This window comes from Microtus oregoni, unplaced genomic scaffold, assembly GCF_018167655.1.
Source record: "Microtus oregoni isolate MIOR12 unplaced genomic scaffold, Mior012 000030F_ref0000283, whole genome shotgun sequence".
Taxonomy (NCBI): domain Eukaryota; kingdom Metazoa; phylum Chordata; class Mammalia; order Rodentia; family Cricetidae; genus Microtus; species Microtus oregoni.
Genome location: NW_024543089.1, coordinates 28,862,501 through 28,881,394, shown reverse-complemented (window position 1 = coordinate 28,881,394; position 18,894 = coordinate 28,862,501). Strand labels below are relative to the sequence as shown.

The 18,894-nt window shown below is 38.9% G+C and overlaps 2 protein-coding genes across 2 annotated transcripts in view; both read right to left on the bottom strand.

The window, feature by feature from the left end:
- LOC121465269 (ephrin type-A receptor 6) overlaps positions 1-18,894 on the bottom strand; it is a 919,159-nt gene that overhangs the window by 9,179 nt on the left and 891,086 nt on the right. Inside the window, exons 16-17 of the mRNA XM_041678454.1 lie at positions 11,495-11,688; positions 361-510 (exon numbers count right to left, since the gene is read on the bottom strand). Of these exons, the coding sequence (XP_041534388.1) occupies positions 361-510; positions 11,495-11,688 (344 nt within the window). The remainder of the gene's footprint in view (positions 1-360; positions 511-11,494; positions 11,689-18,894) is intronic.
- On the bottom strand, positions 12,901-15,326 carry LOC121465270 (ATP-binding cassette sub-family F member 2-like). Its single transcript, XM_041678457.1, is given in 3 exon segments — positions 12,901-13,507; positions 13,510-14,316; positions 14,319-15,326. Coding segments are annotated over 3 exon segments (1,851 nt in total). The 5' UTR covers positions 15,262-15,326; the 3' UTR covers positions 12,901-13,406.

The window sequence follows — 18,894 nt, the reverse complement described above, 5'->3', positions numbered from 1 at the left end:
ATGTCATGGTAACACATTAGAGTAAGCAGATTGATCTAATGATGGCAGTAGGTGCTGAATATTAATATATATGAATAACAATTTACCAAGGCAACAAACACTATGTTGATGTAATGTCTATGATTTTAATAAGATCAGTATGTATCTGGGAAGCATTTCCAACAATGTTAAAAATCTATTTGAATTAAATATATTCTTTAAAAGAATAATAGTTGAGAGTTTAACTTACAGCTTCCACTGGAATGATAAAGACAGAAATCACACACTAGCCTTAGGAATGGTATTCTTGATTTGGATGTGTAAATTTGAAATTCCATGAGCAAAATATCTAATTACAGTAATAAGCCTAGAACTACTTACTCGATGCTCATTCTTGAGATCAGATCAAACGTTGTAAAGCCTGCTGCCATGAAGTTACTCTTGTATTGCCCCATCTTTATAGAATCCAACCAGTCACCAACTGTGACGAACAATGGATATTCAGGACCATCGCCAGGGGATTCTGGCATTCTGCAGGGAAATAAATCATAGCATTTAAAAGCCAGAATGACCAGACTTGATCATTTTTTGAAATATTCTTGTAGCTAATATTTTTATTCTCCATTTGAATGAACTCTAATTTTCTGTCTTATTCAGCAAGCAAAACCTTTTTTTTCTTTTTTTAAATCAAATCAGTTATTTCTTTTTGACATTTTCTGCTTTTTGTCACTATGGATATAATAATACTTGATAGATCTTTAGAAAACCCATTTTTCCTATATTCCGTTTTATTTTTCTCTCTCATGAAATTGCTTTCAAATTTGATGCTTAGTCTACCCACTTTCTCTGCATGGAGAGTTCACTGCTTCTGACCTCCTAGGAATCCACACCCTTCACCATAAGAAAACTCACAGAATCAACTAACCTGGATTCATAGGGGCTCACAGAGACCGAACTAACAACCCCTCCAAGGGTCTGGCCTAGGCACTCTGCGCATATGTTACAGTCTTGTATCTTGGTCCTCTTGGAGGACTTCTAACAGTGGGAAACGGGGCTGTTGTCAACTCTTTCACTGGCCTTTGGGACTCTACTCCTCATACAGGGTCACCTTGCTCAGCCTTAAATACATTAATCTTACTGCAACTTGGTAATGCCATGCTGTGTTGAGACCAGCACTTTCCATAACAGAAATGGATGAGGAGTAGATTTGCAGTTAGGGACAGAGGGAAGCCTGAGAGGTGGGAAGGACTGAGGAAAGAGGAGGGAGGGGAAATTGCAACTAGGATTTAAAACAATAAATAAATGGGAAATAAAGGAATTCATATCCTTTTACCTGCCCCACACTTGTTCTTGTGATGGTTCTCCTTTTAATGGTGACTTCATTGATTAACCTTCAAAATATGTTTTTAAACATTCAACAATAATAGTCTTATTTAAAAATATTTTCTGATATCATAGAATTTAGTTTCATAAGTATGATTTACATATATCTGAGCAGAGTGTATGTGTATAATAGCTCAAAACATGGATATGAAGGCTTAAAATAAAATAAGTCTGGGCTAGCAAGTCAAGGAATATTGATGGTATTATAATAGTATTATCTCAGTTCTTTTAGTTTCTGAAATATATGCAAAAAGCATTCTAATTGAGAATGTTTTATAGTTTAAGAATAGAAATGGTATAAAGGCATTATTTTGGAAAGGCTAGGAAAGATACATGTCAATGTGTGCACACATGTATGTGTAGACATAGCACACATACATATTAGCAAAAGTTGGGAGGAATAAAATGGGATTAATCTTAGAAATTATACTAAAATAGCTCAGAATTTTGTACTCATATCAATCTAGTAAAAACTGTACTATTCTTCTTTCAGGAATATTGGAAGATGGTTCATGAAGGAAGCTGTGTGAGGGGATTTCTGAGAGCTCATGAGACAATTTCAAGTAAGAGTCTTGTAACCTCTGCTCCTCCATAAGATGGGTTGCTCTTGGAATGTGCTTTTGTGCCTTATCCAGGTGCAGTAAATAGTGGATTACTTCAGATCACCCATCATCTTACTTATTCTTAGTCAGATGACATTTCCAAGCTAGAGTTTTCCTCCTGACTGTGTACAGCTTAAACTCCTGTGACCTTGCCCTTGGGATTGTGTACAACTTGAACTCAAGTCAATTTTGCTTACATGACCTTGCTTAACCCATAGAATGCCCTTGGAATATAAATTGTCTGACACCTTGGATAAAGTTAGGTACTGCATGAGACATTAGCTTGCCTCATTTTTAGTCTTCCCTCTCCCAGGTCCATGCTGCTAAATAGAGTGACAACACAAGAACATGTAAATATTCTGATGCTTGTAAAAATCTGGTACAAAAAGTGTTTGTATAATAATGGATGCGTTACAATAAGAGTATTATTTAAACATTCTCAGACACAGAACTTACATTATCTAAACTAATAATGATAAACTAATAATGATCTTTAAAATATGCTTGTGATTTTATTCAAGTCAATATTTACTAAATAATAAAAATGTTATTACTACAAGTAAATGATAAAACTTTTATTAGACACTGATAGTTCAACTTCTAATTATTTTGTTTCTAAAATATTTTAAATGAATGAAAATATCTGTAGAATATAATTTGAATATCAATATCTTAAATATTTTCTCAAGATTTTGCTATCAATATTTTAATTGGAACTAGAATCTGCTAATATTCAAAAATATTTGGCTAGAACCCTATGAAGGAAGAATTCTGGGTTTATACATGCTATCTAACGCTGGAATCATTTTGATAAAATATATATGGGAATGACCATTAAGTTCTAAGGTGAAGACCACTTACAACCAAAATTAATCTTAACATTTTAAACCATTCATTTAAAGTTTTGAGGAGCACAGGTCGTACTTATTTCACCACTTAAAGACTAGAAGGTGGTTTCTTACCATGTAGGACCAAGTCCTTGCTAAAGACCTAGGCTTCATTTCTTTGGATATTTTCTTTGCTACATTGATTTCTTTCTCTTGTTTTCTAAATGAGATCCAGTTTAAAGTAAAGGTGGGTGTAAAGGGGATAATGAAGAAACTCAGAGGCTTTTGGTTTTTGTATATGTAATAGGAGGTTGTGTATGCTGTACTCTATATTAGGTATGGGTTTCCTTTAATGGTGATTTTACTTTTAAAAAACCTATTCAGTTCTAGTACATTTCTATAATTCCTTTTTGGCTCTAAGCCATAATGATAATGCTATTTAACTGTGGACTGTTTCATTCTAGTTAATATCAGAATGATTCACAATTTTACACAAAACAAAAATGAGCCATGCCCCAAATTTGAAAAGCTATCATGGCCATCTAATGACAGATTCTGGATTGTTGCAATGTTTCTTCCAAGATTCAATACCATAAAATAAAAATTTATATATGAAATACTAAATAAGAGCTATCGTGGCAAACAGATTCATCTAGATTTTTGAATGGCGGCATTCCTTAAAATCTCTAATTGTCAAGCATGCCCTCTGAAAATGCAAGAGAAATAAAAATAGTTTCTGTACAATTTTCTTGAATTATTTAGTCAGGGTTTATAGCATATCTTTTAAGAAATACTGCTGTACTTCACAACTAACTCTCAAAAGATTAGTATACCCTTATTGACTATTAGCATAAGTGACCAGGGGTTAGAAAGGTGAGTGTCTTATTTTAGACCAATTTGGCTTTAATAAATGGAATTATTTGTTAAGAGAGTTTTGTTAAAATGGAAGAAAATTTAAAAAATAGTTGAATTGATATTTACTTCATTTTATTATGCCTTTCTTATTTTGTTTTTATTTATTTGTTTGAAATAGTATTTCACTATGTGGGTCAGTCTGGCCTCAAACTCTTGATCCTCTTGCCTCAGCCTCTGGAGTTCCAGAATTATAGACCTGTACCTTGAAACCTAGTTCATATTCTTCTGGATGCACGGGGAACGTCGGATGACACTGGTGCAACTCTTGAGATTTTACAATTTTTTTGCAGCTGGTGAGTGGAAATGTGAATTGCTAACTTTGTCATTACTGTAGAAAACTGATCAAAGAATGAACGCCCCTTACAGCTGGTAAAGGGCTGGAATGTTTCCCCACTGAAAAGCATTCACATTTGCTCCCCAAATACTGCGATGTCATAATTTTCTTTCTCGCACACACGTTAGTAAACTAGTTAACTTCCTGGCCTTTTCTGCAGCTACCTTGGCACTTGATTTAGTAAGGTCAGAGGCCCCACATTGTTTACAGTGCCTGTGTGGCAATTTTGATTTCTCTTTATCTTATACTGAAGTTGAAAAATGCTGCTCTATTCTGGCTTTCAGAGTTGGACACTATCATCCTCACATGAATTCTCTCCATTGCCTAATAAACAATAAATGCCCTTTCTTATCAAATCAGTACAGTGATAAATTCAGTCTATTTTTTGCTGAGAGTGTGGAAATTTCTGGTCCTTGCTGATTAGTGGAGTTGCTCACCTGAAACATCTTCATAGCACAGCCAGAAGCTCATATTTTAAAAGTATATATTGTAAGCGGGATGTAGCAGCTTACACCTTAACTTTTAACACTAAGGTATGTTACAAATTTCACATGAAGTTCTCAGGTTTTAATGGCTATTCTTTTCTATACTTGGTTAACTCATATGTCAACATTTGAATATATATATATATATATGTATATATATATTCCAGAAAGTCATTGAAAGAAAATTTTACTTTGCATTCTTTCAGATTTTCAAGATTTTTACATTGAATTCTTTACAATAGAGCCTATTATTTAACTTAATCACAAATTACCAAAATAATTTTGAGACTAAAAATTAAAACACGATTTGACTAAAATATCCTAAAGGAACAAATGCTTAGAAACATGTATCTTGCCTCTACTTAATGCTTATGGGTAATGAAGGTATAATATTTTCAGTATGATTCTTAACTGTGTTAAGTTGTAGGCATTAATTTTTGTCAGATTTTATTAATTCTTCTGTTTTTAATTGTTCAGATTATTTAACATGCATAATAAGATTGATAACTGGTGAAACATACAGAAATTATAATTAAAATAATCTCTCTGAATTCTGAGAACCCAGCATGTGGTCCCAAAAGAGAGACTGGATCTCAAAGAAAGCGTCTCTGTGAGGAAATAATCCAGAGTAAAAACAAACATCACATCACATGCAGCCACAATGCATTGGGAGTGTCTGTCATTATATCATCATGGGATCAATTCCCAGTGCTTTACAATGACAGCAGCGCAGCATCTGAGCTGAGCAGAAAGTGTCGTGGTGTAATGACTGCTACTGCAGGAAGAAAGAAGCAATGCAAGTATGTGCAGCACCAGAAAATTCAATCTACAGAAACGCCCAAGGATGTAATTCTGGAACTATGATCTTGCTGTATTTCCTTCATCTCTCTATATTGTAGTAGTTATATCTGTCCACAGCCAATGTTCTTTAAGTGGCTGTACATTTCAGGAGGATGTTTAAGGAGTATATGACTATTTATCTGCTGCTTATCTTTGGGGGGGGGTATGCGCTCAACGTCTTTGTATTTACTCAGCAAAAAAGGAAAGCGACAGGCTGTGCTACACCAAAATATTTTAAAGGCCTTTTAATAAACTTCATCTATGAAGTCTATTAAATAAAAATAAAAATGTACCTTCTTATACTCATATGTTCAGAATAGTGCCGGGCTGAGAAAGATCTGGAGATTTTTCTGCTGTTCTATACTGCAAAGTCTAAGTGAATATGGACCCTGGAGCTGATGAACTTTGTTCTCTTGTGTTTTTTTTTTGACAAGCAGCCGCCTTGCATCCCCTTTCCTTTTCTGAGCCATGGGAACATGATAATTAAGGAAAGAAGTAATGAAAGTACCCAGTAGACACAATGATTAGCATACAGTACAGCTCAAAAAGTGGCCCTAGCTGCTATTGTTTATAACACAGGATATGTATCTATCAGTATTAATAGGCAGTATTGGAATTATCTAGCTGTTCATAGAATGGTTCATTCAGTTTAAATTTTCTAATGGGTGTGTAGGAACTTCCACTTTTTGACCAATACTTCATATCCTTCCTTCCTTCTTTCCTTCCTTCCTTCCTTCCTTCCTTCCTTCCTTCCTTCCTCCTTCCTTCCCTCCTTCCTTCTTTCCTTCCTTTCACAAAGCTGATTATTTTACAATTTATGCACAGGTTTGACCAGGCAGCTATTTCTATATGATAAAACATCAATAAAGTGTCATGAACAAAATCAAAACAAAACACATTTTCTATGGCTTGTTTATAGACATAAACAATTTTGTAGATGTTGATAATACAGAACCTAGTCAGCATTGTGAAAAATCTTTTGAAAATGGATGGAAAATTGTATATTAAATTGTTGAAAATTATCAATGGAATACAAGATGAGTGTATTCCATTGATAATAGTGCTATTTGGTCTTAGGTTTCTCATCATTTTCTGAAGCAGAAACATTACAGTGTTGACATGGCAGTATTTCTACTTTCCGCATTCACTAGAAAGCAAGTGCTTGAAAATTCAACCATACAATTTTATGTACTAAGAAAGATAGTAGTTAAAGTTACTAAGAAATACTCATTTACAAGATCCCTAACTATGGCCAGTGAATAGTGAAAATATTTACAATGTGCTTTGGCTTGAGCAGAACATGACTAATGAGCTCATAGACCATTCCAGACCAGCCTATCTATCTGAGCAATTGCTGCATATCCCCAGATATCATCACTGAATTGATGTTTAAAAAGCACAAAATTGTTTGCCAGTGATTTGCAGCGGGTTTGGAACAGAATTGGAAGTTTTCTTTCCCCACGACCTACTCTTTCCTTTCCTCTTTTTTTTTTCTTTTTGCAATACTAAGCATTGAAAGTAGGAACTTGCTTATAGTAAGCAAGCAAGGGTTCTACCACTGAGCTATATACACTAAGCCCAAGGAGTGTTATTTCCTGATTGCATTTTTGTAGCATTGCCAAAAAGTGCAGCTAGCTGACCGCAATCTAGTAGACTTAGCAGACATCAGAGCCTGGAGCGCTGGAAAGGATGGAGAATAAATGTGCAGGGAGATGTGGTAGGTTGGGGAAGGTAGGTAGGGCTTAGTGAAAGGACACCATATGGTAATCAGACCACTTTGTGTTATTAAACTTCAGATAGCCAGACAAATCCCTAGACTCTATAGATTATACCTGCTTTTAATTGGGCACTACAAGGTTGATCCTGAGTGTTGTGGGAGCAAGAACAAATACAGGGAAGAAACAGAAGGACAGTCACGCATTGGTTCAAATGTTCTTCTGCACATAACTCTGATCTCAAATACCATGGGACAATTACAAATAACTCTTTGAGAGGAAATTATTATAAAGTGATTAATGAGGGTACATTGATATTGCATTTATGGAAGGTTGCATGCCTCCATCAAGAAGGTAATTTTAAAAATCTGTTAGCAGTTAGCTGGATTTAATGACATTCTTATATTAATCACTGTGATCTCAGATATGTCCATATTTTTTACAATAGTCCATTGGGAGCTCTACAGAAATGAGAATATGCCTATGGGGAAGTATCAGGCAGAGGGATATCAGCAGAAGACAAGAGTAAGAACTGCTCTTCCCAGTCCTGAAAGCCTTGGCTCAACATCTTTTCTGTAGAAAACACTCAGGTATTTGCAAGGAAAGGCTACCAATGAGATTTATGAAATCTCTAATTTACTGGCATCAAACTATTAACTGTGGGTTCCATAGCCTTCCTTATTCTCCTTAGTTATCTTAATTTTCCCTCCACTTATTACCATTGCCAAGACAAACAGCAAAAGTTTCTCAAGTAAATTCTTAAGGCAATTAAGGGTGAACTAAAAACTGTGGGTATATTTTTGATGAAAAAACAATGTCTGTGTTTGTGTAGAAAGGAGAGAAACCTGGAGTTGGGGACGCTTGAGTAAAGGAGAATCTAATAATGGCTGTGCATTATCTACTTAGCCTCTTCTGCACACACACGCACACACACAGCGCACACACTGCATCAATGTGTGGGCTGCATAAATGTGGTCAGTCAGAAGCTAGAGCAGGACATCAAATTTTTTATTTTCTGCCATAAAGCCTTGAGACAGGATTTCTCACTGAATTGGAAGTTTGCTGTTTTGGTTTGACCAGCTGCCTGGCCAGCAAGCTCTTGAGCTTCTATTATCTCTATCTCTGATGCTGGGGATACAGGCACATACAATCATGCTCAGTTTTTTTTTTCATGTGTGTGTTGGGGATTCAAACTCAGATTAATGCTCATGTCTGAAGAGCAAGCACTCTTATGCCATCTCCCCAGCTGGCATGTTTTAGAGGTATTCAATCACAAAGATTGATGGTCATGTTTCCTTAATCCAACATTTATCTGGGACAGGCAAGTGTCTTAAAACTTGGGAGCTGGAGGGGCTTCTCATGTGGAGGCTGTTGTTGTTTTATAAACACAAAACCAACCAGGCCATCTCATTACAATAAAGTGTCTCAGTTCTCTGAGATTAGAAACAGAGTGTGTGGATGACAGTGGGAATATGGTGCAAACGGGAGGACAAGGAAATCCAATTCTGGCTCTTGTAATAATAAGAATAAAGATTAGTTTCAGGCATGATACCCTGGGAACTCCGGCTCATTTTGTTTCTCAAACAAAAATATATTAAAACAAAAAGTTCAGGTGCCTCTGTCATGAACAAGGAGAGAAAAATCACTCACGAAAATTTCCCTTTCTTTCAGAGAGATTAGCTTTAGGAATTGAACCAATCTGACAACTTTATATGAAGGATGCAACTTCTGACCTGTGTGTGGTAAGACTCTTAGAGAGTGACAGAGACTTCATCATGGATCTCGGTCTCTCAATCAGCACCCTGCATCTGCCTTGACCTATCTATCCTTTTTCCATTTCTTTGGTCATTTTCTGATTTGAATATTTTATAAATAAGATGATTTATAGTGTCAAAATGCAGTTAAGAAAGTGCTGTGTCTGTCTATTACAGATGATGACTAGAGTCACTTCACAGGTAGATAGCTTTGCTACAGCCACTGGGGAGTCTGTTGGCCCTGGGTTACAAGAAGCCCAGGGGTAATGAGTAATGAGTTGGCTTTAGGGGTGTGATGTGATGTCTTCTTCCATGAAGGTAGACTTATTTTGTAGTATGTTTCCATTAGGATGTTCTCTCAATAGTGAAAACATGAACATTTTATTTTCAAAAAAATATTAAAACAAAAATTAACAAATATTTTCTCGACTTATGTTGCCTGTAAGAGACTGGTATTTGGAAATCAAAGTTATTGTTATGTATTGATCTTTATTTTGACTTTGTAGTCCCTCTTTATTACCTCATAAATGTTATTAAAAATTATTCTTTTGAGGCTGCTCCTGAACCTGTGTACCTCCCTGCTAAATCCAGCTAAACACTCCTCTTTGTGTTTACTGAAGCTTTGTGAAGGCTTGGGTATCATATTCCTTGAAACACTTTCTGTTTTAGCTTTTTATGCTGTAGATCCACCTTTATTTCCTGCATTTATTTGGCTTTTTATGCTGTAGATCCACCTTTATTTCCTGCATTTATTTGGCTTTTTATGCTGTAGATCCACCTTTATTTCCTGCATTTCCAGTCTGGCTCTTCTTTTTCAGTCTCCTTTGGTTATTGTTTTCTTGGGATCATGTCTTAAATCTTGATGTTCTAGATAGTAGCCTTCTTTTTCTCTGTTTATTTGCATTTCTTATTTTCTTCATAGGTCATCTATGTTAATTCCTTCAGTTATAATCTATGTGCTGGTCAGTTTCAAATGTTCACCTCTCGCCTAGGTCTTTGAGAAGAAGTAATTAGGCTTTGCACTAGTGTCTACATGTGGGTATACATGCATGGGTGTTGGAACCCACGGAGTCAGAAGTGGGTCGTACATTCTGCAACTCAAGCTACAGGCAGTTTTGAGCAACCCTGTGTAGGTATTGGAAACTGACTAAAGAATAGAATGCACTCTTAACTGCTGAGCCATCTCTTCAGCTCTGTAACCCAGATCTCCGACTTCAGATTCAATCTAGAAGTGATGCACCTATGGAATTTCCACTTGACCACCCCACAGGAATCTGTGACTCAGAATGCCACCAAATCATCTCATTCATGCTACAAAACTTTTTCCTATTAGCAAGTTTACTATTGTTTTACTTAGCAAGTTTACTTTTTGTACAAAAAAATTAAAAATAAAAACACGACAAATATCCACTTCTTTCTTCTTCCTTCCATATTTATTCAGTGACCAAGCCACATTAATACTGTTTGTTTGTGTTGCTCCTGATCTCATCTTTATTCTCATTTTATAACTTTGGCCTTGAACTTTTATAGTTCGGATTTCTGAAGCCACACGTGGCTCTGTTTCCCATCGTATGTCTTGTTTTCCATTCATAGTCCAAGGGCCTTTCAGAAGTGCAACTGTAATCACGCCATTGTCTTGTTTAAACATCCTTGAATGACTGCCCATTGCCTTTCTAATAAAATCCAACATGTTCTTCTTTTCTGGGCGTTTTGCTCACAGCTTCCTAGGCTGCACTGCTTAGAGGAGACGGACTGCAGCAGTACTTGAATCACCAGCTATTTCATGCTTGGCTTCATTTTGCTGAGGCTGCCAATTAGTGATTTAGAGGTGAACTTTTACGTGATCTGCTGTAAAAAGAGGTCTGCTTCAAACAGCCCTTAAAGAGCCTAGTCTTATTGTTACTAAAACTCTATACTGACTAGAACCTGTGACCCACAGTGATGTGTCTGTGTATCCCGTGGCCATCTTGTGATTCAGGAAGGTATGCCTTGGCTATTTATAATCTAGGCTAAAAGGAGACAGTGATGATATTTTAAGTGTAATATTTCAGATGGAGATGAGGGTTATTTTTGCTTCCATTCCTCTCTGCCTTATTGTTCTTCAGAGAGAAGTGAGTAATTTTCTTGGTTGTACTGAAGGTTACAGAATGGTGTATGAGTGCCTACCCTGTTTTGATTTGGGGAGAGGAAAATAAAAACAGCAAGGTGTGATCAGACTAGCAGGGAAAATCCTTACTTCTGGTGATTCACAAATTACCCTGTCTGTTCGCCATTTCAAATAGAGGGATGGAACACGGAATGGAAAGAAAATTAGAGTGGACATACTCAGGCACAAAAATTCTACTCATAAAAATAAAGAGGGATCAGTAAAGAAAGACATAAGTATCAAAGATTCACATAATAGAAATGTAAATAAAGTAATGCAGACAGATTAGATGCAGAGACAAAAGAAGGGGGATTTTTTTTTCTTGTGAAAAATCCATATTTTTCTTCCATGTTAGAATTATCTGTTCAGCTGATAAATAAAATAAGGTTTATACAGGGTCAGTGATGAGATAGTTACCAAGGGCAAACTCATTCCCTCTACCTGTTGTTCTTGCCTGTGGCCCAAAAGAAATTATGATTGTCAGGGGAAGAAAGACCAAAATTATGCATCTTACACAAGAATGTCCTCCACCAGCGTGTGAAGGGCACTGGGATTGCGGATCAGTTTGTCAAGGAAGCCGACGATGTCAGTAAATTTTGGCCTGTGGTTTCTTTCTTTCTGCCAGCAATGGAGCATGAGCTGATGCAGAGACGGTGGGCAGCCCATCGGAGCTGGAAGTCTGTAACCTTCTTCAATGGACAAAATAACCTAAATGCAAACATACACAGATCACTCTCTTACTTTGGTGACAAGAGGTGTGTTAAGCAATAGCATCTTTATATGCAAGCAGTGAAAACCAGAATACCAGTAAGCATGAAAAATACTTAAGATGCCACGCAGGGCCCAAGCAAAGCTAAATATCTAAGTTCTGAACAGGAAGTGCTCGTAATTCAATAGCATCTGCTGCCCCTTCTGGGGAGAAAATGTGCTGTAAGTATACGCTGCTGGTGTACACATAGTTAAGCTACATCATCACAGTCTGAAAAAACAGCTTCTGTGTACATTTGCTGGACTATCTGAAACCCTGATGCCAACATCAGAAAGGTAACATGATTACTTACAATAAAGTCAGTGTGTTTTTTAAGCCCACTGTTCTCTCTTTGTTGTTTATTTTGGATCTCCTCATTGACTTTGGATTTTCCTTTATTCTGATACTAACCTGGCAGTGAAAGAGTTTTGCCATAAGCCCTAAGATAGTTCATAGTATGAAATGCTAACAGAGGTGAGAATCAAGGCCTAAAAACACAGGAGCATTCATCCGAGTGCGTACAGGTTGTCCTCTGGTGAGAGAGTGGCTCTCTCTGTAGGACATGGTAGTGATTAGATGTGTGTGGCCACTGTGTAGCTAGCAGTGCTGAGGGATTGAAATTTTGATCTGGATTAATTTTAGTTCACTCAGTTTATTTTAAACTCCCACTTCCTGTCCAGCTCTAGATAAAGGAATCCATGGAAGAATCAAGAATGACAAGGGGATGACTGCCTGGTGGTTAGAATCTACCTAAGGCTATTTCACATAGGCCATTTCCTTGTTGAAAGTATTATCTGCCAGCTCCTACCATGAGGAATTTCCTTGAGATGGAAAAAAATCAATTCTGAATTCATATAGATTAGCTTTTGAAGAACAGATCAAAGGTAGTCATTTGAACCTTCATTTTTGCATCATCTATGGGGGAATAGTTTTTTTAACCAATTTTAAAGCAGGGAAGCTGAGGATCAAACATATTTAAAACAGACATCAATCAAATCCACCCCCTAACAAGAACCAAAATATAAAACTCAATGTTAACCTTGCTTTGTTAAGAGTTCTATTGCAGGACCATCTACATGTATTCTATGAAGTTTTTTTTTAATACTGACGTCTCATTTTAATTTCTTCTTAAATTGACACATTTGACAGACTAAAATATTCTTTTTTTTTTAAGGAGGGACTGTGGCTTCCTCTTTATTGGACACGTTGTAGATGACACACAGATCTACAGTTAAATAATTATTAAAATATCGACCAGGACTTCAGCCCTGGCTCAGGGCTCAAAACCAGAAGCAATAAGGAATGGGGGTGATGGGCTGGCAGTATACCCCCAACATCACCAAAACCCATAAAACAAGGCTCTTGAATCCTTCCGGGGCCAGACCCGGGCTTGCGCCCTTGGGGTAACCCAGGGACCCCTGGCTGCATCTCTCAGGACAAGGTTGCCAGTGAAGGTCTGGAGGGAACAGCCAGCCAAGTCCAGACACAGATCCAAATGGAAGGAAGATGGGAAACGGACAGCTGGAGATAAGATGCAGCAAAGGCAGACTGAGGGGAGAGGCTGGGGCAGTATTGCAGCAATGCGGGAGTGCAGCCCCAGGGTCCTGTCCTGAGTGGCTGGTCAGGTGTCAGCTGGCAGTCTCCAGATGGCATTCCTGACCCAAGCCTGGCTGAGGGCTCACACGTTGTGGGTCCTCTTGGTGAGCTGGGGCTCCTCATCTACCAGCTTGGATTTGAGGTGCTCCTTGTAGGCCAGGATGTCTCCAGGCCACTTGGTGATTGCTTCTCACAGACCCAAATGTCCTGTGCAACCTGCTGGGTGAGTCTGAAGTCGTGGCTGACTAGCATCATGCCACCCTCAAACTCATTGATGGCATCTGCCAGTGCATCAATGGTCTCGATGTCCAGGTGATTGGTAGGCTCATCCAGAAACAGCATGTGAGGGTTCTGCCAGGCCAGCCAGGCCAGACACACTCGGCACTTCTGCCCATCCGACAGGTTCCGGATTGGGCTCACCTGCTGTTTCCCAGTGAGGCCATATCTCCCAATGATCTTCCTCATCTCCTCCTTCTCCTTGATCTCTGGGTAGCACTTCATCATATACTCCAATGGTGAAAGGTCCAGGTCCAGCTGCTCCTGTAAGGGCTCATGGTAACGTCCTATCTTGACGTGAGAATGCTTCCGGATCATTCCATCTGTGGGTAGAAGCTCTCCAGTTAGCAGCTTCAACAGAGTGGACTTCCCTGCACCATTGGGTCCTACCAGAGCCACTCGTGTGTCAAGGTCAATGCCAAACTCTAGATTATTGTAGATGCAAGGCCCGTCTTTTGTATACTTGAAGCTCACGTTCTGCACCATAATGACAGGTGGTGGGATTTTACCACATGGTGGGAAATAAAATGACAGCGTCTTGTCACTCACAACTCTTTCAGTCAGTCCCGATGCCATCATTTTCTGTAGCGTTTTCTCTTTGCTTTGAGCCTGCCGGGCCAGCTTGGCACGTCCATGGCCAAACCTGGCAATGTAGTTCTTCATGTGTGCAATCTGGTCCTGTTCCCAGTGAAACCTCTTCATCTGGTTCTCCTCACATACTGATCATAATTACCCGTGTAATATTTCAGTTTCTTGTTGTGCATGTGGATGATATTGGTACAGACCCCATTCAGAAAGTCCTGGGAATGGGACACGAGGACCAGGATGCGCTTGAAAGTCTTAAGTTCCTCTTCCAGCCACACACAAGCATCCAGGTCCAGGTGGTTGGTAGGCTCATCCAGAAGCAGCATGAAGGGCCGAATAAAGAGGGCTCTGGCAAGAGCAACTTGCATCCGCCAGCCACCACTGAAGTCTTTCAGCTTCTTGCGCTGCATGGCAGGTGTGAAACCCAATCCACGTAAGATCCTTGAGGCCCTCATCTCGGCTTTGTCGGCGTCCAGCTCTTCCAGCCGCTCATAGAGCTCCATGAGCTTCTCACACTCCGCAGCCTCGTGAGCTAAGCGCTCAGCCTCCCTCTCCAGCATGGCCCGCTCTGTGTCCACCTCCATCACACACTGCAAGGGTGTTTTCTCGCTAGGAGGCATCTCGCGAGTCAGATGGTAGATGTCTATGTGCTCAGGGATGGGCACTTCACGCTTCCCAATAGCAGAGAGCAGCATGGACTTTCCAATTCCATTTAAGCCAATGAGGCCATAACGACGGCCTGAGTTTAGTTCTAGCTTGGTGTCACTGAGCAGCTCTTGACTGTGAAAGGTGAGAGAGAGGTTGATGATGTGGACGTCAGTACTGTTGGGGTGAGAGGCCAGGAAGCCCGTGACAGCGCGAGCAGCAGCTTTCTTCATCTCAAAATCCTCTAGCTCCTTGGTCAGCAAATCCACTTCTGTGGCCTCTCTGCCATTGGCCTCCTCATTTTTCTCCTCTGTCACCTGAGGTTCTGTGACAGCGTCTCCATTTTCTTCATGTCCCTTTTTGGGCCGCTGTCGAGCTTTGGCAGCTTCCTTCTTTTTGGCTGCCTTCTTCTTGGCCAGGTCGGAGGGCATGGTGATGAGGCTCAGGGGTAGTTACTGTTCTTTCAGGAGTCTCAGCCGGCCGCCTCCTTTTCGGGTCTTCGCCAGGAGTTCGTCCCGGACCTCGCTTTGGTCGCTCCCCTCCACCCCACCGACTGCGGCGCGGTTTCTTCCCGGGAGCCACGCGTCCTCCGCGACGGATCCCAAAGGGTCTCCGCGCTCGCTGTCCCTAACCTCCCCCACAACCCGCGCGTCTCCGTCTCTGCCTGGGCCAGTTCTTTTCCCTTTAGGCCCTTTCCATCCTGATCCTGATTTCCCTTCCGCTTCTCCTCCCGCTTCCTGCTCACAGGTCCTCACTCTCCTCCCCTCCGGCTTCCCTTCCCCCCTAAAATATTCTAAATATATGTCAGATGCAATTTGTAAAACAGAAGCATTAATATCTCTTCAGGATCCTCGTAATTGCTAACTTTCAACTCTTTCAGTATCAAAGAATTTCTTAGGATATTTTTGTGTCCGTAATACTTCGCATGTGTGCATCTGATGTCCTGTGTACAGGTATGAGGAAGCCAGGCATTGACTTCAGCTATCTTCTTCTATCATTGCTTACCTTATGATTTTGAGGCGGGGTCTCTCACTGATCTTCGAGCTTGGCCAGATTAGCTGGCTACTGAGTCCCTGCCATCCAAGTTTTTCTCTTCCATCCCAGCGCTGGGGGTATGGATATGTTCTTGTCATACTCAACTTTATACATGATGCTGGGGCTCCAAACTCAGGTTCACATGCTTGAGCAGCAGGCATTTTACTCATGGATATTTCTCCCAGTCCCAGAATACTTTAATCTTTATGGATATTAATATTTACTATCATTTTTATGCTACATTATTGAATATTATTGTTTCTCATCTCTCCTTCCTTCCTTCTTTCCTTCCTTCCTTCCTTCCCTCCTTCCCTCCTTCCCTCCTTCCTTCCTTCCTTTCCAACTGCTTTTGGTACCAAATGGTCTTGAGATAAAGTCACTTTGTTGCATGTTTTAGTGAAATACAAATGGATAAAAATGCTTGAAATCAATCAAAACTACTGTGAATGGTTTCTGGAAGTAATTATAAGAATAGGACAGAATGATTTAGAGAACAATTTTGAGGTTGTTCCCTGGGAGCATGAGAGCCAATTTGCCACAGTTATGTGAGGATAAATGCATGAAATAAGACATTGACAAGTGAGGTCATATTGGGAGGAAAAGGTTGCCTTTATTGAACACTTTCTATGTGCTTGGTCCTTATACTTTTTTGTTTACTGCCTAAAATTACCCAGGATGGTGGTTACTATTATCACTACTTTTTAACATCATAAAAAGAGAGGCAGGGAGACTTGCCTAGATTCACATGTCATTATGTGGCAGAATTAGGACCTGTATTTAATCCTCTTGACTTCCAGATGTCTTCTCTGTTATTCCTGTTAAATTTTATATCATGAAGAAAACATTAATACCGCTTACCATGTTACCCTTTGTTGTTACACATGTTAATCTGACTTCAGTGTTTTTATCTGGGCCCTAAACTTAGTATTCTCAGTTAATTAAAAAAATACTTTGTAGTCTATAAAATGTAATGTTTAATTAACTGAGTCATTATTTCTGAATATTTCTGAATTTCTTGTTTGTTTATTTGTTTTGATTTTTCTGACATAGGGTTTCTCTGTGTAACAGCTCTAGCTATCCTGGAGCTAACTTTGTAGAACAGGCTGGCTTCAGACTCACAGAGATCCACCTACCTCTGCCTCCCAAGTGCTGGGATTAAAGGCATACAGCACTACTGCCCAGTTATGTTTCTGAGTCTTATGCATACCTCTACTATTGCATCTATTACTTTTATTTTATTTCTTTTTCTATTGCTTTTTCTCAGGCTATGTATACACAAATGCAGGAATTACACCTCTGGATTTTTCATTCTTTTCATTTAGTGTCAGACGTATTAGTAAATGCTGATGATATAAACAGAAATTATTGAAACACCTTTGATTTGTCTTGATAGAGGAACATACTTTTATAAAATTTGGAATATCTAGCTATTTCAAATAGACTCTGGGGAAGCATGATAGCATCTGAAGTCCTGAAGAATGCAAGAGTAATTTACAAAAATGTCATCAGCTGACACTACCCCAAATCTTATTGTTTTCTTAGACCATTCAGGTGACAGGGTACTTACTCTTCCTTAAGAAAGAACTTTATTATATTCATTGTTTGACTGTGATCTTCCTCTTACCCCTCAAGAGACCTATATTTTCCCAAGACTCTTCTAGACAACCCATGGAAATGGTTAACAATAAAAACTCAGACAGACCACTTGACATCTACCAGGGAGTGAACTCCCTCAGTGTTGATGCTTTTTCTCTAAGAGAAAAGAGGGTGGTATTGCTCTCTGGAAATTTTGCCTTTATGTGTCCAGCAGAGTGTCAGTTCCTACATAGCTGTCTCTGGGGCAATCGGAGGATAGGAATCCCATAATTCTCCTTCTTGCTGACCTCTTGGTCTTTTAAGTTTTCTCTGTTCTTTAACACATCATCTTATGAACTATATTTTTAAATCCTGGCAGAAGACAGTTGTCTAACCTGAACGGAATCCATCTTGTAGAACAACAGCAATGGCAGTACAACAATGGTGATGGCAGAAGAGCATCCAGCTAATTATCGAGAGCTCTTGAGTCCCATTTCCAAAATTCTAGTACCAGTGATGTGCGCTAGTTATTTTTGTCTTTGAATCAGACCTATAGAGGAGCTACAGTTCTTATCATTTTATAGCTAAGACACCTAATCACAGAAAAGAAGAGACTCATGTAAAGTTGCTCACACATCTAAAAACTCTAACTTCAAAAGCAGCCTGAAACTAGATGCACAAAAGTATATTCCTAATGGATATTTGATATTTTTCACCCAAACAGATATCACTTATCTATTATATATCACTTATATAATCACTTAAAGTGTCCTCTTTGTAATTCTAATATAAAAGGTGACACAGCATGATATATATCTGTGATTCAGAAGTGTGTAATCTAGCAAAGGGGACAAATACTTGCGAGTATGACAAGTATCATCTAAAAGAGAAGTCTGTGGGAGCATCAGTAGAACCTAGCCCAGCCTTAGGATGGCTGCTTGGGGGCAGTGAACATACAGGGTGTGTGGAAGCTTGCAGGGCCAAGTGGGGACTCATAGCAAATGCTACTTATAGTAGATTTGTGTGGATGGAAAAGTCTTAAAAAAATCTAAAACTGCATAAGAGATAAAATATTTATTTCTTACATCATTAGTGCTTTTGTATATTATAAACTTAAACTTTCATTTTTCACTAATTATGATATTTTAATTGATACGTATTTATTGTACATGGTATTGGGTTTCATGAGGTCAAGTGCATATTAATGTATCTAATGTACTTTGAGAATATTACTCACATGATCCCTACCTTTCTTATTTGCCCCATACCCTCTCATTACCACCTTTTACTCTCCCTAGACAGTTTAACTTCTACTTTCAAGTCATGTATGCATATGTGAATTTATACACACACATATGTATATATGCACATGCAAATCTGGAATCCACAAATAAGAGGCAACATGCTATATCTGTCTTTCTGAGGCTGACTAATTTGATTAAGATAATTATCTC